Source organism: Lagopus leucura, unplaced genomic scaffold, assembly GCF_019238085.1.
Source record: "Lagopus leucura isolate 7727_CA_CO unplaced genomic scaffold, USGS_WTPT01 Super-Scaffold_100002, whole genome shotgun sequence".
NCBI lineage: Eukaryota > Metazoa > Chordata > Aves > Galliformes > Phasianidae > Lagopus > Lagopus leucura.
The window spans coordinates 57,983,229-58,001,932 of record NW_024962263.1 but is presented as its reverse complement, the minus strand read 5'-3'; the positions used below and the strand labels follow the sequence as shown (position 1 = coordinate 58,001,932).

The following is an 18,704-nucleotide window of genomic DNA, read 5'->3' as shown; positions in this document are numbered from 1 at the left end:
GCAGTAAAATAGCATTGAGCTACCTGGAGGGGCTTAATGTCAAACACATAACAGCTCTTTAGGTTTGCTGTGTTTCTCCACACTTCATAATGAAAAGTGTTTCAAGTATCTATTTGTCATGGCAAGTAGGAATCATGCACTCTGGAGAAGGCTGCTTTATCCATTTGAAGGAGGCCTGCATAGTTTATAAAGCTGCTGATGTTATTCATCTGTCATTGTCAGGGAGCAGATAGAATTTGAAACAGTGCTCACTGCCCATGTATTGTGTGGAGTAATTTTTAAATATTAGAAATAATTGAAGTACTTCTGTTTTTATTTTCACAGCTCAATCTTTTCTCACAGTTTTTAATATTGAATAGATAACATTAGATGGTTATAAAGGCTTGAGTACGTGGTTAATAGATACTTTCTTAAGACATTGTAATAAAGTCTTAAACTTTACTTTACAGAATATTTACAGGATCTACAAGATTGGATGGAAATGCTATTGGTAGGTTTTATATTTCATTTTTATTTATTTCCCTGCAAACTGCAAAGCATCTTTGTGATAAACCTTGGAACAATGCTATAGTAATATCTGTGCTCATTTAACAGTGGATTTCGTTCGTTGGCTTTGTGCTGTGTCTATGGACGAACTGCTGTCTGCTACTCACCCTCGAATGTTCAGCCTGCAAAAGATAGTAGAGATTTCTTACTACAACATGGGTCGGATTAGGCTACAGTGGTCTAGAATCTGGGAAGTTATTGGAGATCATTTTAATAAGGTATTCTCTGTTAATTGTTATGCTGCTTGATTTATTAATACAAATTTTATTTAGAGATTTGCTGAAAGCATTCTCATCTGAATGATATTGATTTTCTGTCATTTGCCATAAGTAGTTTAAAATATCAAAAAATGTAAAGCTTGCAAAATGTGTAAAGCAGAGGGGCACAGTATAATGAAATGCAAAAGCAGGGGCACAAATTAAGTTATTCATAATGATTTGAGTCTTGAACTAGCTTCTTCTAGTTCTGTGGGCTGTGTGCTTGGGAGTTTTATGAGGCTTGGGATTGATCAGAGGCTGTTTTCTACTCAAATCTACAAAAGTAGATTTGAAGATTTGCACGTTTTCAATACAGCTTGTAGAAGTCTTCGTACACAGCTTGTTTATTTTGAGAAAGTTTAAATGCTAGTTATATGTAATGTTGGAATTGGTTAGGAATGAATGAATTACATTAATGATTGTGTTTTACAGAATTGGCTACTGTTTAACTTTGTTAATTTTCCAGTACTGCTCCCTTGTCCATGATCAAATGTAAAGGCAAACTGAATCCATAAGAATTCTGATCCCAGCTTACTTTAATTACTACTCTGTGTTGTCAGGTTGGCTGCAATCCCAATGAAGATGTAGCTATTTTTGCAGTTGACTCATTAAGACAGTTATCAATGAAGTTCTTAGAAAAAGGAGAACTTGCGAATTTCCGATTCCAGAAGGACTTCTTAAGACCATTTGAACATATAATGAAGAGAAACAGGTAATGACTTATTAACTCAGTCTCTTGGGATGATAAGCACCAACTTTTGCAGTTAATGTTTCAGATTGCCTTCGTAAAATCAGTTGCTGAGGAATAATAATATTCTATGATTCTATGATCCTAATTGATTAATTTAGTTTAAACAATTACTGTTTATCCTCTTCATTCAGGTCCCCTACCATTAGAGACATGGTTGTTCGGTGCATTGCACAGATGGTGAATTCCCAAGCTGCCAACATCCGTTCTGGTTGGAAGAATATTTTTTCAGTTTTTCATTTGGCTGCCTCAGATCAGGATGAAAGTATAGTGGAACTTGCGTTCCAGACTACAGGACACATTGTCAGTGAGTACTGATGGTGATCAAACATCATGAAACGGGCTGTGACGCTGCAGGCTCAGGAGCTTTGTTTCTCTGTTAGTTCTACACCCTACGTAGTAAAAGCTCAGTGGATGTTTCAGGAAACCATGTTATATGTTACGTACTGTACAAACAATCCTCTGGTAAAATGCTTTCTGCTGTAATTCAGTCAGGTCATTGTCATCTGTCTTCCCCTTAGGTCTTACGAAACATTTGACTGCTTACAGTCTTCTGTAATAAAACCAGTCAAGCCTTAGATTATTTTCTTTGATATGTACTTTTTCATTTTAGTGTAGCAAAATGTATTTTTTCCAGGGGAAGAAAGACATAACAACTAACTGTGCAGTCATTTTACTGTTACGTTGATTGCTTATCTTTCTCATTGTTTCTGAATTGTGTTTGTGTGCAGCTCTGCTGAGATAGATAGAACTGCTGGGTTTTGTTTTTTTTTCCATTCTGATCTAGAGCTCAGACTTTAAATGCCAAAAGGGCTCTCTTATTCTCTGTCAGCATCTGCAAATTCCTAAAACATTTTCAGCATTTTATTCTGAACGTTCCATTCTTTCAAAATTCCTTCTATTTAAAAATCAAGACCAAAGGACCATACTGCTGAGGGAAAATGAATCACATTGCTTTAGGTGGCCCTGTGAAGCTCCAGTCACAGACCTAGTGTTAAGCAGTAAGCTTATTGCTCTCTTCTCATTTACTTGTAATCTCCTTTAGGCTGTGTGCTACCTTTATTTATTTTAGACAGTGATTTTCAAACTATAATGCTTTCAGAGTGATTATTTTTGTTGAGCATTGATGTTTTCATTTTGTTCAGTAATCAAGCCTTTCACAACATCAGTCGATGAACCAACCTCTTGTGACTTCTCTTATAGTTAGTTCATACTAGAATTAGTAGATTTTTGAAACATTGCCTTTTTCTTCTGTTCGCACTTTTTTTTGCCAGCAATCGTGTTTGAAAAACACTTCCCAGCAACCATAGATTCTTTCCAGGATGCAGTAAAGTGCTTGTCTGAATTTGCCTGCAATGCAGCATTTCCAGATACCAGCATGGAAGCCATCCGCCTCATCCGCCACTGTGCAAAATACGTATCTGATAGACCTCAGGTATAATCTGTATTCATGAAATTGGGCTTTTTAATGAACAGTGTTTTAATAAAGTGAAAATGCTAATCTTATTGGCTTTGCTTCAAGTTTCAGAGATTAGTGAGAAACATACTTTATTCAGAAGGAATGGGAGTATAAAATGCCATTTGTTTTAAAGTTATCAGCAAATTTCTTTTCTCTCTGTCTTGCCTCCCGTCTTCCTAGTTCATCTGTTGATGGAGATGAACATAGCTCAGGATCTGCTTTGCACTGACAAATGTTAGTGTATAGTGACATAAGCAAAAATGCTTGATCTACTTATATTTTGGTAGATCCTTACTTTCAGTGCTGTCTTGACATAACAGAACTCAGGGCAAACAGCATGCAAAACCTAATGTTTGAATCTATTATTTAGTTTATTTTTGAGTTTTCATAGTATGCTAAGCATTACTTCAAAAACCAGTTCACTTTTTCACTCACCTGAGGTATCAAGCTATTATATTAATACAGTAGTATTAGCCCAGTATTAGTATAGTAGAGCTTGTTATTTCTAGTCCAGTTTGTATTTTGTTTGTGAAGAATTGCACTGGCTCCGTATAACACTGTGTTTGCTTCTAAAGGCCTTCAAGGAATATACAAGTGATGATATGAATGTAGCTCCTGAAGACAGAGTGTGGGTGAGAGGATGGTTCCCAATTCTGTTTGAGTTATCCTGTATCATCAATAGATGCAAATTAGATGTAAGAACCAGGTAACAATCAGTGTTTGTAATTCAAATTCTAGAAGGCTTATTTTACACTTTAAAAATAGAAACAACTCTCTGAATAAATGTAACTAGCATAAAATGTCTCGTGGATTTAATATGTGGTATCACAATGGGAAGAGCAGACTTTTTAAAAACACCTTTTAAGTAGATGCTGGAACGTAGAAATTCTGTCTTCACATGTGAAGTGTTATATTCAAGCACATCCGCAGTGTTTGCTTACGATGAGTAACTATAAAACCTTGAAGATTAGAAATAGGTATATTATTAACAGTTGATTTATCACTGAACTCATAAATTATTTAAAACAGGCCAGTTCAACGTTTACCATTAGATGATGTGGAGACAGTTTATGCATAGAACATAGTAGTATGTAAAACTCAAATTTAACTTTGCTAATATATGACAGTCAAACAGTATTTTGATGTGGAAGGTCAACCATCAGTAGGCCTTTTTTTTCTTTTTGCATGAGATGTTCTGTTGGATTAATATCCAAATCTGTATTTTTTCTAGTGGCAGTACTGATCCTCTTCTTTTCTTTAGTAAGTTTAAATGTAGGACTTAGTAAGCTTAGTAATGTTACATTCTATGAAATATGCTAGTTACACATTCCATCTTATTATTTGTCATGGTTGACCTGGGTAGACCTCGTATCACGTTTCTGATGGTTTTTGATTAAAGGAAATGTAAAATGCTCCATGCAATGACTAGATTTTGTGTTAGTGGAACCCAACAGCTGAATTCTGTTGGAATCTCCCTTTGTATTGTGTTAGTATTAGTTAGTAAAACTGATAGTATCAGTTATCACTGTCTTAGTATCAGTTAGTAGAACTGATAGTATTGTGACTCCAGTTCTGCCTGCCCCCTTGTGTCCTGTGTCTCATACCTTGACGATTTACAAGCTCTTCTTACACAAAGATGCATTCATTGGTTGAGGATTGCAGAAACAGTTGAAAAAGCAAAGTTGTTCTCCAATCTCATGTAATACCTCCTTCTTTTCCTTGAATAAGTATTTTTTCCCCATACAAGACATGTTCTGTTGGAGTTCTAATGCTAAATACATACTTCTTACCTAGAAATACTTGTTCCTTTGGTTTTGTGGTCTTTTGTATAAGCTGTAATCCTATTTGAAATGGCCACTACTGTCTCACTATTGCCTATGACTGTAAAGTACGTTTCAAACTGCTTTTAAAGTTAATTATAGTGTACTGATGTGACTGAGATGCATACACCTTTACCAGGTCAACATAAAATGTTCTTCATAATATTTGAGTTTGCTGTTGCTGTCCAAACATACCTGGTCTATTGCATGTCAATGCTCTTAACATTGTTGTTCTCTCTTCATTTCAGGGGCTTAACAGTAATGTTTGAGATAATGAAGACATATGGCCATACGTACGAAAAACACTGGTGGCAGGATTTATTTCGTATTGTCTTCAGGATATTTGACAACATGAAACTGCCAGAACAGCAGACTGAGGTGAAGAAAGAAAGAAAGAAAGAATTTACATAGAAAACATGATTACCAAGTCACTTGAGATATCCCTTGAAAATTGCACCGTTGACCTGTGTTTCTGCTTTCCTTACTTTATTTTATTAGCATTCTGTTGGATTTATTGTCACTCTTCCCATATTTTTAAGCCACGCATGTAAAAGGAGCAGTAGTTTATGCTGCAGACAGTGGCAGGGTAATATAAAATGCAGTATATTTAGGGTTTTTAAGAACCTCAGCATTTACACATGATGTCAGATCTGATGCACATTATTTCATGGCAACAAGTTGTAATCAGGAGTGAAGTCACAATTAGGGGAAATTAGTTCTGCTAGTTCAAAACTTTCTGATGACTAGAAGGTAAAAAACAACAGTGCTTTCAGTGCAGCCATTTGACCCTGCAAGCGGATACTATCCAGATGAATGAAACAGAGATGGGTAAATTATGTTTAAATTACTTGTCTTAGCAATGTCAACTGTTTGGGAAGCTTCATCTGACTATAGAAGGACAACTCTTGCTTTCTACGTTTGTGTTATCTAGAAAATATTCAGAGACAAGCTTAACTTGGTGTTAAACTGTTGAGCTAGGGTGTGTGCTAAGTTTGCTTTCCATCTCCACGAGGATGAACGCTTGTTAGTCCTGCAGCTTGGTCTCTAGTGATAGCTGTCTGTTTCCATAGTTTGTGTTAAACCTGCTGATGAGCAAAGCAAAATTTGAGGGCTTTAAGTTTGAGGAGTCTGGGGTAGAAAGGAATGACATGTCACTCTAAAGCAATCCAAATTGAATAAATGTGTTTATATACCTGCAGGAAGATGTATCTTAAAAGCTTCATCTTAAACCAAGTTGCTATCTTTTTTTTTTTCCTTTTAACCTTCTTAGAAAGCTGAATGGATGACGACTACTTGCAACCATGCACTTTATGCAATATGTGATGTATTCACACAGTATCTGGAAGTACTTAGTGATGTTCTCCTGGACGATATATTTGCACAGCTCTACTGGTGTGTGCAGCAAGGTAGGACTGTACCAAATTATGTTAAACAATGCTGACATCTTACTATGTTGCAAGCAAATAAACAAATGCCCTATTTTTCTTTTCCAGACAATGAACAACTGGCACGCTCTGGTACAAACTGTTTGGAGAATGTTGTCATCTTAAATGGCGAAAAGTTTACCCTGGAAATCTGGGATAAAACTTGCACTTGCATGCTGGACATCTTCAAAACTACAATTCCTCATGCGTAAGAGGACTGTTAATACTTCACTTTCGTAACATGGTTTAGCTGGATGGCAGATACTGGTTTCAAACTGTTACATATAGCTGTTAGGTGCTGGATTTACTTTTATTGTGTTGTAAATGATAATTAGAAATACCATATGTGGGATATGGTATCTGTGACCTGTAGCTTTATGCAGTATCAGAACAGTTGCTCTTTTGAGAAGTAGTGTCTGCTTTTTTAGTTGGTCTTTTTAATAGAAGAATGCAACCAGTGGGCTGATCTTGCAATTTGTAATTACATATCTATTTTTTTTTCCCCCCCAGTCAATTTTTCTTCAAAAAATACTAGTTACAATGCTGCAGTTACCTTACAGATTTGAGTCTGTTAGCATACATCGTATTTTTTGGTTGTTTTTTTTGAGCCCTAATCTTCTCAAGAAAATCTCTGTATATACTTTGTAATGCTCTTTCCCTTTGTGGTGTTTTTCCTGTGTGAATTTTCTAAGAGTGAAGCTGTACTATTCTAAGTTAGTACATTATATGTACACATCATATATATCATATATGTCAGCCTCACCTCTGTCCCTGAAAGGTGATGGAACAGCTCATGCTGGATGCCATCTCCAGACAACTGGAACAGAAGGAGGTTATCAGGAGTAGTCAGCATGGGTTCACCAAGGGGAGGTTGTGCTTAACCAACCTGGTGGCCTTCTATGATGTTGTCTCTGGCTGGGTGGATGGGGGGAGAGTGGTAGATGTAGTCTACCTTGATTTCAGCAAGGCTTTTGATACTGTCTGCCACAACAGCCTTATAACAAAGCTGAGGAAGTGTGGGATAGATGAGTGGACAGTGAGGTGGGCTGAGAACTGGCTGACTGGCAGAGCACAGAGGGTTGTCGTTGGCGGTGCAGAGTCCGGTTGGAGGCCTGTAACTAGCGGTGTTCCTCAGGGGTCTGTGCTGGGTCCGGTCTTGTTCAACATCTTCATCAGTGACCTTGATGAGGGGATGGTGGCCACCCTCAGCAAGTTTGCCGATGATACGAAGTTGGGAGGATTGGCTGACACGCCTGAAGGCTGTGTTGCCATTCAGCAAGACCTGGATAGGCTGGAGAGCTGGGCAGAAAAAAACTGGATGAGGTTTAACAAAAGCAAGTGTAGAGTCTTGCATCTGGGGAGGAATAATTCCATGCACCAGTACAGGTTGGGGGATGAGCTGCTGGAGAGGAGCTCTGCAGAGAGGGACCTGGGTGTCCTGGTGGACGACAGGTTGGCCATGAGCCAGCAGTGTGCCCTTGTGGCCAAAAAGGCCAATGGCATCCTGGGGTGCATTAAAAAGAGCGTGGCCAGCAGGTCGAGGGAGGTGATCCTCCCCCTCTACTCTGCCCTGGTAAGGCCTCATCTGGAGTACTGCGTCCAGTTCTGGGCTCCCCAGTACAAAAAAGACAGGGATCTCTTGGAAAGAGTCCAGCGGAGGGCCACGAAGATGGTGAAGGGCCTGGAGCATCTCTCCTATGAGGAAAGGCTGAGTGAACTGGGTCTATTTAGCCTTGAGAAAAGAAGACTGAGAGGGGACCTGATCCAGGTCTATAAATATCTAAGGTGTGGGGGGCAGAGTGGAGAGGCCGGACTCTTTTCAGTGGTGAGTGGAGACAGGACAAGGGGAAACAGCTGGAAACTGCAGCATAGGAAGTTCTGCACAAATGTGCGCAAGAACTTCTTTACGGTGAGGTGACGGAGCACTGGAACAGGCTGCCCAGGGAGGTGGTGGAGTCTCCTTCTCTGGAGATGTTCAAGACCTGCCTGGATGCCTACCTGTGCGACCTGCTGTAGGGAACCTGCTTTGGCAGGGGGTTGGACTCGATGATCTCTGGAGGTCCCTTCCAAGCCCTACAATTCTGTGATTCTGTGATCATAGAGCAGTGTAACAAGAAACCACTTCCAGCATTGTCGGAGCCTAGATTTTCTTTTTTAGTTCTTACTCCACCACCACTGAGTTGAAACATTTCTTATTTTCAAGCCTGATGATGCTGGATTGCTACATTAGGACTTGTTCTATGTCTGTGAGCTAGTTCTTAGCATTTGGTTCTGGGCAACACTTGGTTCTGACCTGAAGAAACCTAAGTTAATCCATATATAACTACCTCACCTACTTGTCTACATGAGTGGGTAGGAATTATTATTAAAATAAAGTTGTAACATCAGGGGGCCAGGAACTTGTCTGCATTTTGGTAACTGCCAAAATTAAAAATTGAAACCATATTTCTGGGAATAAAAATCCAATTAAATTAGCCCTGACTTAGGATGTCCCATAATTCGAAAGCAGAACATTTTCTAGCAGAACACGAGCTTCCCTTTCCACATAAGATCAAAGCATATGCTTGTGGGTAGTATTGCAGTTATATACCAGAAACTGCTTCAGAGCAGCACATGGGATATCCTAATCTTTAGACACATTCAAAATACTCTTGTTGCCTCTAGCTAGATGATGGAAAAACAGGCATTATTTCCTTCCACAAATTTCCATTTTTTATTTCCCATCTCTTGAAATCTTTCTAAGCCTTCTTTAGGAAATTCCATTATGTTATCCCTTCTTTCATTGCTGGAAACTTCCTAATTTCTGCAGAGCTAAGTAAATCACGCTTGGATTTTATACCCAAGTGTTCCCTTGAGCAGATATAATCAGTCTTCTTTCCTGTGGCTTGCTTTTTTCTGAGCACTCACCGGGCTACTTAAAAAGTACTCTCTTGTCCTTAATGTGTTCTATTAAAGCTGAAGTCTTAAGAAAGCTGAATTTTTCATATGGGGGGAAAAAAAAAGTGATTATGATACACAGATATTTATTCATACTTTTAGTGGAAACTTTGTACGAGTTTCTTTTCTTCTTTCTGAGCTTTCCTGGCAGAAAGTCAGAGTGAATGCCCTCTTGTTCTGGTGAATTGGTTCCTAGCACAACTTGTGATGACCTGGCTGTGTTGACTCATTCTAATGTCCCCGTTAGCAGATGGCATTTTAAGCCTAGTCTAACTTATTTTTGGCTGTCAAGACTTAACCTGTGATCCAGAATAATCTGCAGTTTGTGTCCTGGTAGCTTTCAAGAACCAATTCAATTATTTGCTCCACTCTGGTGCCTCGCTACATGCTTCTAGATTTTATCTTTTCATTTGCTGTGATTTGTCTTATTTCAGTTGTACGGAGACCAGTGATGTGTCAAGTTAGGATCCTTTACAGTTTTGGGAAGATCTTTCTTAAGAAATGCAGACAAAAATGTTCATCAGGGGTTGCTTCATTCAGATTGAGGCCTTACTCCATAAACGCCTCCTAAATAGTTTGACATGCTAACAATGACCAATAACTTTAATTTTCTTTCTAGCTATACTTGTGGTGGACCAAGCAATGATTTGCCCACTTAAGTTATTTAACCTGAGCTCCTTCAATTGTTGTCAGGCACAAACAGCCTCCATAAACTGCAGTTGATAAAACCTTTAAGTGTTTAAGGCACAGAGCCTTGAGACAGCTGCATGCAATAGGAAAATAGCAGGAGAGAGATCAGAAGTACTGTCATCAGTGTCTTGTTGCCTTATAACAGCAATGACCTGACATGGATATGTTGAATTTTAAGTGGAAATGTCTACTTTTAAGTGTAAATAGAACCTTAATGCTGGCACATATCCCAAATAGAGAATGGCAGAGGATCTTCACAGCATGTTGACTTGGCCTGGGGTGGATAAATTCAGTCCATGTTCTGAGGACAGCTTAAGGCAGTATGAGAGAATGAGGCTGGCTGGTGACACTAAAGTACTGATATTCTGCCTAGAACAGAATCTAGTTGTCCAATCAGGCAATTGGCAGAAATGCAGAAGTTTAAAAAAAAAACAACAAAGATATTGAAATTTTTCAATACGTATGAAAGAACAAAATGTAGCTATTTTACTCCTTAAAAGTGAAATAAGTTTATTAATTTACAAAGTTGTCTATATCCGCTTCTTAGGTTTTGCTTCCTTAACTTTGAAAACAAACCAACCACCTTATTAGAGTGGTTTGCCTGCTAGAGTATCAGTTTTGAGTGTTCTTTTATGCTTACTAATTTATTTGTTACTGGTTTTGCCTTTTCAAGGCTGCTGACTTGGAAGCCGATCAGTGGGGCTTTTGTCCCTGTATCACCATCTGATGCAAAAGAAAAACTGGTAAGCTGCCAAGTTAATACTTTAAAAGCTTGCAAGCGTTCAGGTCCGGAGGAGGGCTGCAGAGATGATCAGAGGGCTGGAGCACCTCACCTACAAAGACAGGCTGAGGGAGCTGGGCTTGTTTAGCCTGGAGAAAAGAAGGCTGTGGGGTGACCTCATTGCAGCCTTCCAGGACCTAAAGGGGGCCTACAAACAGGAGGGGAGTAAGTGCTTTACAAGGGTAGATAACAGCAGGACAAGGAGAAATGGTTTTAAGTTGGGGGAGAGAAGATTTAGGTTGGATTTAAGAGGGAAGTTCTTTACTATGAGAGTGGTGAGGTGCTGGAACAGGCTGCCTGTGGAGCTTGTGCATGCTCCATCCCTAGAGGTGTTCAAGGCCAGGTTGGATGGGGCCCTGGGCAGCCTGGTCTGGTATTGAATGTGGAGGTTGGTGGCCCTGCGTGTGGCAGAAGGGTTGGAACTTGATGATTGTTGGGGTCCCTTCCAATGCAAGCCATTCTGTGATTGTAACCTTCAGCTGATGTAGAAAAAGAAATATCCAAAATACTACTCATTGACTTGCTGTGTAAGAAGCACACTGCTATTGATGATTAGCTCACAGAAGTACTCTGTAAATAATTTTTGGGGTTTCTTTATAGGATACAATCTCCCAGAAATCTGTAGATATTCATGATACTGTTCAACCGAGATCCTCAGATGGACGTCCACATCAACCCACTGCAGTGCCCACAGGAAGTGAAGAAGTGAGCAAAGCCAGATCAACAGCAAGTGCGTGTTTGAGTGGTTTGGTGTCTTGTATCAGTTGGGTAGTACTTAGCAGGTGATGTCTTTAGTTGTAGCTCCAACTGCAGTTTAAGAAAAATCAGGTGGGAAAAAAATGGCATGGATTACATTTTTGTCTCCATGCTGTATCACAGAATTCCTTTGGAATATTGTGGGGTCTGCAATTTTGAGCAGTGCATTAAAAAGTGAGAAAGATGCTGCTGGCTTTTGTAGGCTTTTTACTTAGTGCAAAATACTAAAAATTGTGCTCTCCTTACAGTCCTGTATCAGAGAGTAGTTTTTCTCTGTAAGAAGACAGTTGTTTCTGTGTAGAGTGCAATAAAATCAGTAGGTAGAACAAGTACACGTAGACAGGTCTGAAGAGAGTATATCAAACCTTTAAGATACTTACGTGAAGTTTTGCATTGCTGCCTAAAATGCTCTTGCCTAGTGCTATTACTGCCCCAAGGACGAGGCAAGCATCTGTGATACCAGTGTTATCTTTTGCCTCCTTTGCCTGCAGGCAGTCTCCCAGCTGCTGCTTCTTGCCATTGCACTGGTGCTAAAAACAGGGTCATTAAGTTGGGTGATTTTATGTAATGCTGACTGTTTGCCCAGTGCGTGGCAGGTGACTTGGCAAAAGGTAGGAAGTAATTTTTTAAAGCCTTCCTTGTTAACACGGTCATCAGCCCTGATTTTGGAGCAGTGATTTAGGTGGGCAGATTCCGGAGTTGGTTTATGTGCTTGAAGTTGAGCTGTTGTAGGAATAAACTGAAGAACAGCTTTGGAGAAGTAAGATAATACTCTGGTGTTTTAAGCACTATTTCTTTTTCAAAGAATTTCCAGAACAGAAATTGTTTGCTGCTCTTCTGATCAAGTGCGTTGTACAACTGGAACTCATTCAGACTATCGACAACATTGTGTTCTTCCCTGCAACTAGCAAAAAAGAGGATGCAGAGAATCTAGCAGCAGCACAAGTAAGTAAAATGTACAGGTGTATTCCCTCTTTAACAGCGTTTTCTCAAGTGGACAAAGTTTCATAAACTCCTGTAACATCGAATTTACAGCTTTTAGAAGTGCTAGAGAACTTGCAGCAGACTGTTGAGATCTTTTACAGCTTGTGTAAAATGGGGTTTGCTGTGCTTCTGTGCTATGCTGTGGAGATTAGAATGTTTGCTGTTCAGAGATCTCTCCAACCTGGGATGGGGGTGCAATTTTTCATACAGTTTTAAGTTTAAGTACAGTTGCAGATGAAAACAGGGTAGGATTGCAATGTCACAGGAGCTTAATGAAGGCACTTGTCAATTCTGACCTGAAATCTTTTTTTCCCCAAATAGAGAGATGCAGTAGATTTTGATGTCCACGTGGATACACAAGATCAAGGGATGTATCGTTTTCTGACATCACAGCAGCTTTTCAAACTCCTCGATTGTCTGCTAGAATCTCACAGGTTTGCCAAGGCATTTAATTCCAACAATGAACAAAGAACTGCTCTCTGGAAAGCAGGTGAGTCAGTCAGTCTCTGTGGAGAGAGATTCTTCATGAACATTCTGCTCTGCTTTGAATAGATGGGTAAAAAAGCTTTAAAAATACAGTGATGCTGTAATTTTATAGCCTTAGACATCCCTAAGTGAAGGAGGCCCCATCTATTTGGATGCAAATGCCTTTTGAATTTCCAAAGATGTAAGGGGCTGCCTTTGGGTGTACACAGCTGCCAAGTAAAACACTGGCTGTAGGTGTGAGTCCTGTATTTGGAAACTACAGGTGCAAAACAGTGTTAGGAGGGTTGTGGGGCTAACAAGTCTGCTCTCGAAATTGTGGCGTTTTCCAAAACGGGTTGAAAATGGAATCTCTGTACTGGAGCAGTTCAACCTATTCCTTGCACTAAAATTAGCAATATTAATCTATAAATACATAGTATGCATTATAAAATAAATACTTAAATGCATATATTTGTATAAACATGTATTATTTCTGTTCATATGTGTTGCGTGTTGTATGTTAACAAATATAACATGTGTAGTATGCTGTCTATATGCAGGACATGCTCAGCAGAGGTACCAAAAACTTAAGTGAAACAAACAAAACCCTAAATGGGTTCTTTGAATTTCTTCAGGTTTTAAAGGCAAGTCCAAGCCCAATCTTCTGAAGCAGGAGACAAGCAGTCTTGCCTGTGGGTTACGCATTCTGTTCCGCATGTACATGGATGAAAGCCGAACCAGCGCGTGGGAAGAAGTCCAGCAAAGGCTGCTAAAGTAAGGGCTGTATAGCAGAACCTGTTAATGTTATCTCTGTTAAAGAACGTGCTGGTTTGGGTTTGCTTGTTTGTAGTACACTTACTTGAGTGAACAGCGCTGTGTGGTGGTGGTCCCAGCTAGCATGTGGGTCAGTGAGGGATTTTTACAAAGAATATATGTATATATCAAACTTTTCTTTTTTTCTTCCCAGTAGCTTCAGCTGTTTTAGGGAGCTGATGCTGTTGGTTCTCATCTGTAGAAATGAGCACAGGCTTTCAGGATCCTGTGGGCACATAGAAGCTTGTGGCATGTTGTTTTTTGCATTGTTGGATATTAATTATAATCCACTCAGATTTACCTGAACGTTCTTACTTTGCAAAGTCCTTCAAGCCATAGTTGGAATAACAGAGGCCTTCAAACCATGGTGGAGAAAGAATGGAAGTATTTTAAGATTTAATAGACCAAGTCTATTAAAAGGACTTGGAGCAAAGATGAAAAAGTATGTTCTTGCACCAGCACAAGGTTCAGTCTTTTGTATCATTTTGTCTTGCATTCTAACACCCCTCAGAGAGTATTTGGTACCATTTATGTAGACGTGCAAACACTGCTATTACAGTTCATAATCCTGTTCAGCACTGGGTTTTGGTTTTCATTTGAGCAAAGCCACTGCTTTTTGTTAATCATGAGACTCACAGTAGCTTTCCCAGAGCAATGTGGTTCTGTGCCAGTTTTCTATGCTGGTGTGGCTACTTACAAAGCCAAAGCTCACCTTACAGTAGAGCTCAAAATACAGTGTGAGTTACTGGGTTGTGTCTTCTCTCTCCAGTGTCTGCAGTGAGGCTCTGAGTTACTTTCTTACTCTCACATCAGAAAGCCATCGGGAGGCCTGGACTAATCTACTGCTCTTATTTTTGACTAAAGTTCTGAAGATAAGTGATGAAAGGGTAGGTAATGGGAACTACTTGAAATGCTGCATTAAGTATCATTCCAAACCAGCAGCCCTTTGCTTCGGAAGTTCCTGCTGCTCTGTAGGGTTGTGTATTGTAGAAATCTGTGTTGCAGCTGCACTCGTTGGTTACCAACGGCTGCATTGCAGAATGGGGGTACAGTGAGTGCTGAGCTGTCTGAGAATATTTTAAAGATGCTAAAATTGTTTAGAAATGTGTTTTAAGTCGCTTTTATGCCTCTCCTGCTGAGAAGGGTTAGTGGCTGGTACTGCTTTCAAAGTGCTTGGAAATAACTCCTGCTTTTGCTTCCCATGTTGCACGTGAGTCACCTTGACCTTTTCCAAAGCAGTTCTGGATTAAATAAATCTGTATTTATATCTCACACCATTTCTAGCAGAACTGGGCTGAATTATTAAGTGAACAAGGCCAACCACAACCACAGACATAACGGATGAGGGCAAAATTCTTCCTAGTGAGGAATAAGAGTTAGAGATCTGTGTGCAGCCAGTGAGCATGTCAGAAGGCTTGACAGCTGCCTTAGCCTTATCCCAGCACTGCGAGCTCCTGTTACGGTGATGCTTCGGCTTGTCACTTCATGGATTTCTCACCTTGACTTAGGAGAGCATTTAAAATTCTTCACTCACAGGCTTTCTGAGGTGTGCTGGTGCATTATGGAATAACCTGGCTGTTTGTTTGTTTTCTCCCCAGTTCAAGGCTCACGCCTCTTTCTACTATCCTCTCTTGTGTGAAATTATGCAGTTTGACCTTATCCCTGAACTCCGGGCTGTTCTGCGAAGGTTTTTCCTGCGGATCGGCGTGGTTTTTCAGATATCCCAACCAGCAGAGCACGAGTCTGCAATCAGCAAGCAGTAGCACTAGTGACTGGGGGTTGCTCCCTTAAAAGCCTGAACTCCTCAGCTAAATAAAAGGACCAGCGAGCTGAGCCGTTCTGTCTGGGCATCCGTAGAAATGGTTTCTTTGTACAGCAGGCAGCGTGTGTCTAAGGATGAATGGTACAGATGCTTACACCTGTAATTAAGGCTTGCAACACTCCAGTCCCTTTGTTTCCTGATGGATTGTCTATGGGTTTCTCTGCCCTGGCCGGTGCTGAGCACAGAGCCAGTTTTCAGCACAGTCCCCTTGTCAGCGTTGGGCTGCGCCATCCTTTCCTGTCCTAGACAGCAGTACAGCAACACGTGGTTGTGGCGGGTGTGAAAGGAAAACGTACCCAAAGAAATCTGTATGTAAAGGTTTGAGCTTCTGCGAGAAGTACAACTCAGGAGAGCTGTATTTTGAAGGATCAAATGTTTATAGTGAAAAGAAAAAGGAGATTATTGTTGATGGTAGAAGTTATTTAGCGACTATGTCTGATATTCTAAGATTTTTTGCACACTCAGGCTGACTGAGACATCGGTAATCATCCTTCTGTGAAAATGTACAGAGATGCAGGTCTGTAATATAAACTCTTTAACACTATACAGTTCTTCCTGAATTGTTTTATTTCTGTATTTTTGATTTGTTGAAAACCCATACCACTGAATTGTTTACCAAATGCACTAGAAGTTTGGGTTTATTTTTGGGGGGTTGTGGTTTATTTCTCTGGTTTCGTTGTAGCCCAGCAGTTAGTGTTGCTGACTTTGGTCAAGAGCAGAGGTAGAAGTACCACGACTGACTGAACTACCTGTACTATGCTTGTTTTAGGGCTTCTCAGTATAACGAGCCATCAAAACGATGATCCTTCAAGGAGTGGAACTTGAATCACTGCAAACAAGTCTAGGTTGTGTCTGCTGTCACATGTTTTTTTGTTTGATGTAGATTTCACTCTGATGTACAGAATTTAATGTTGAATATATTCAAGTAACAAATCGGGCATGGTTTGGGGATGGTTAAATTTATTGGAAATGTATTCATACTGTGAATTGTGCTCTGATGGTTAAAAGACGAGATTGTCAAGCATTCTGTATTACAATGGATGTAGAAATTTTTTTCAGATGGACAAAATGTATATGGTACAGATATGTAAAGTTTTCTATGTAAAAAAAATTCTGTACAACTTTCTGTACAATATTTGGTTCTCATCTGGCATACTCTAATCGGGTTATAGGTCAATAAAGTTTTTGAACTCTTTCATCAGTGCAATCAAAACCAGCCTAAGCAACAGCACTTGTTTTATACCTTCCTTTGCCACGGATCCATGACTTGGAACTGAGGGAGAGGAACAGAGCAGGCAGCAGCAGGGTGCTGGAAGCAGCTGAGTGCAGGAAAAGCCACTGCCAGGAATTAAAGGGCCTGACCTCTGTGTAGTTTGCACTCATAAAACATTATGACTTTCCGGGGTGTAGCAAAAAGAGCACTGCCTACTGAGCTGTTAGGAAAGATTTGGAGGATCCTTTTTGAAGAAGCAACAGGATTCGAATGCAAACAGCATGGTGGGAGCCAAGGGGGGGAACCATAAGCAAGAGGGAATGGGGTTATGCTAAAAGCTGTGGACACTGCTGAGCTTCTGCTCAGCTCTTGCTCCATGGGTTGTTCCTGCTTTGAAGAGGGCCTTGGCACTCCGCTTCCTTTGTGAGAAGGGAAGTGACAGCAACTGCAGCACTAATGCTACTTCAGCCTGCTTTCAGATTTTTAGTAACAAAATAATTTATTATCACCTGAATCAGAAACATAAATATATACTCCAACACAAACCAAGTTAGGAAGGTAAGATATACTGCTAACAGACCTTCTTCCATATAACAACTGCTCACCTCCTCAGCACCACAGCCCCCATTCAGCACTGGGAAGTGGCCTCCTCCAGGCTGTTCATCCTTTGGGTAAAAGCTCAAACTGCATCTCTGCTGTTGTGCCTCTATTTGCAAACAAACAGTCCTGGAGTTTTGCTATGAGCAAAGGTAAAATGTAACTGATTTAATATCAAATTCCCACACATGCTGTTCCTTGCAAATTCGCCTCCAAGGCTGAAACTAACTTGTAGAAAAAGTGCAAAAAATGCCAAAATACTTCACTGCCCCACTTCCACCACCCTGTAGTACAGAATCCCCACTGCACTGCAGCTTCCATTTCTTCATTATTGCTACTTGTAATTGCACACAGAGCTCCACGCTATTCACATCGGGTACAGCTATCCCTATGAGAGACTCTAAAAGTGCAGTAGTGCCGAACAGGACGCTCCCTTCCCTTGCTGCAAGGCACATGTGGGTTCCATTCAGGCTGTGCTCAGCCATGTGCAGTGGAGAGGCCCTGCCAGCCCAGCGGCAGCGTGCCCTCAGGAGACAGCTTTGCTGGGCTCTGCTGCTCAGTCAGGAACCTGCGGAGCGTCGCTGCCGTTCCCGGCCGCAGCCAGGGCTCTGTGGCAATGGACTCAACAGAACTGGGCGGGCGGCTGTCCTTGGATGGAGGAGGCTTCAGCAAGTCATCTGCTTCTCCTAGGGCAACATCCTCACCTGTGGGGAGAGGAACAACACAAGTGTGCTGAAGGAGAATCATAGAATGGCCTGGGTTGAAAAGGACCACAACGATCATTGAGTTTCAACCCTTGCTGTGTGCAGGGTCACCAACCACCAGACCAGGCTGCCCAAAGCCACATCCAGCCTGGCCTTGAATGCCTCCAGGATGGGGCATCCACAGCCTCCTTGGGCAACCTGTTCCAGTGCATCACCACCTCTGTGTGAAAAACTTCCTCCCGAAAAGACATCATCATCCCTACACCAAACATGCTGATTTGTCTGGACTAAGCAGGAACAAAAGCAACAAAGAATTGCTGTTTTTAAGACTCATTTCAGATGTTTTGCAGGTCAGGGCCCACTGCAGGTACATCCCCACAGGCCTTCCATGCCCAATGCCAACAGCCTCTCCTGTGCCACACCAACACAGGGCTGATGTGGGCAGACCCCCCTCTGCCTGCCCAGCTGCTCACCCCAAGCCTCTTGGCACAAAGGCATATCTCATGTACCAGTGCACACATGCAGAGAAGAATGAAGCCACTGAGTGACAGCATTATGGCTGAGCACGCTCAGTGAGACACTCTGTTCACACCCAAGAAATAAACAGTTTAGCACTGGTAAGCAGGGCAAATGCAATTACCTGCACCGATGGCATTCCAGCACAGCTAGGAACCGTAATGCAATGTTG

At 40.9% G+C, this 18,704-nt stretch overlaps 2 protein-coding genes across 2 annotated transcripts in view; one reads left to right on the top strand and one right to left on the bottom strand.

The window, feature by feature from the left end:
* ARFGEF1 (ADP ribosylation factor guanine nucleotide exchange factor 1) overlaps positions 1–16,698 on the top strand; it is an 84,143-nt gene extending 67,445 nt beyond the window's left edge. The window contains exons 24-39 of the mRNA XM_042869809.1: positions 450–490; positions 595–764; positions 1,364–1,515; positions 1,686–1,858; positions 2,826–2,986; positions 3,586–3,716; positions 5,079–5,208; positions 6,101–6,236; positions 6,324–6,462; positions 10,555–10,624; positions 11,263–11,392; positions 12,224–12,363; positions 12,724–12,892; positions 13,503–13,641; positions 14,450–14,567; positions 15,279–16,698. Coding sequence (XP_042725743.1) covers positions 450–490; positions 595–764; positions 1,364–1,515; positions 1,686–1,858; positions 2,826–2,986; positions 3,586–3,716; positions 5,079–5,208; positions 6,101–6,236; positions 6,324–6,462; positions 10,555–10,624; positions 11,263–11,392; positions 12,224–12,363; positions 12,724–12,892; positions 13,503–13,641; positions 14,450–14,567; positions 15,279–15,443 — 2,164 coding nt within the window. The 3' untranslated portion in view covers positions 15,444–16,698. The remainder of the gene's footprint in view (positions 1–449; positions 491–594; positions 765–1,363; positions 1,516–1,685; positions 1,859–2,825; positions 2,987–3,585; positions 3,717–5,078; positions 5,209–6,100; positions 6,237–6,323; positions 6,463–10,554; positions 10,625–11,262; positions 11,393–12,223; positions 12,364–12,723; positions 12,893–13,502; positions 13,642–14,449; positions 14,568–15,278) is intronic.
* Positions 16,123–18,704, bottom strand: part of CSPP1 (centrosome and spindle pole associated protein 1) — a 53,367-nt gene continuing 50,785 nt past the window's right edge. Inside the window, exon 32 of the mRNA XM_042869810.1 lies at positions 16,123–18,016. Within this exon, the coding sequence (XP_042725744.1) occupies positions 17,790–18,016 (227 nt within the window). The 3' untranslated portion in view covers positions 16,123–17,789. The remainder of the gene's footprint in view (positions 18,017–18,704) is intronic.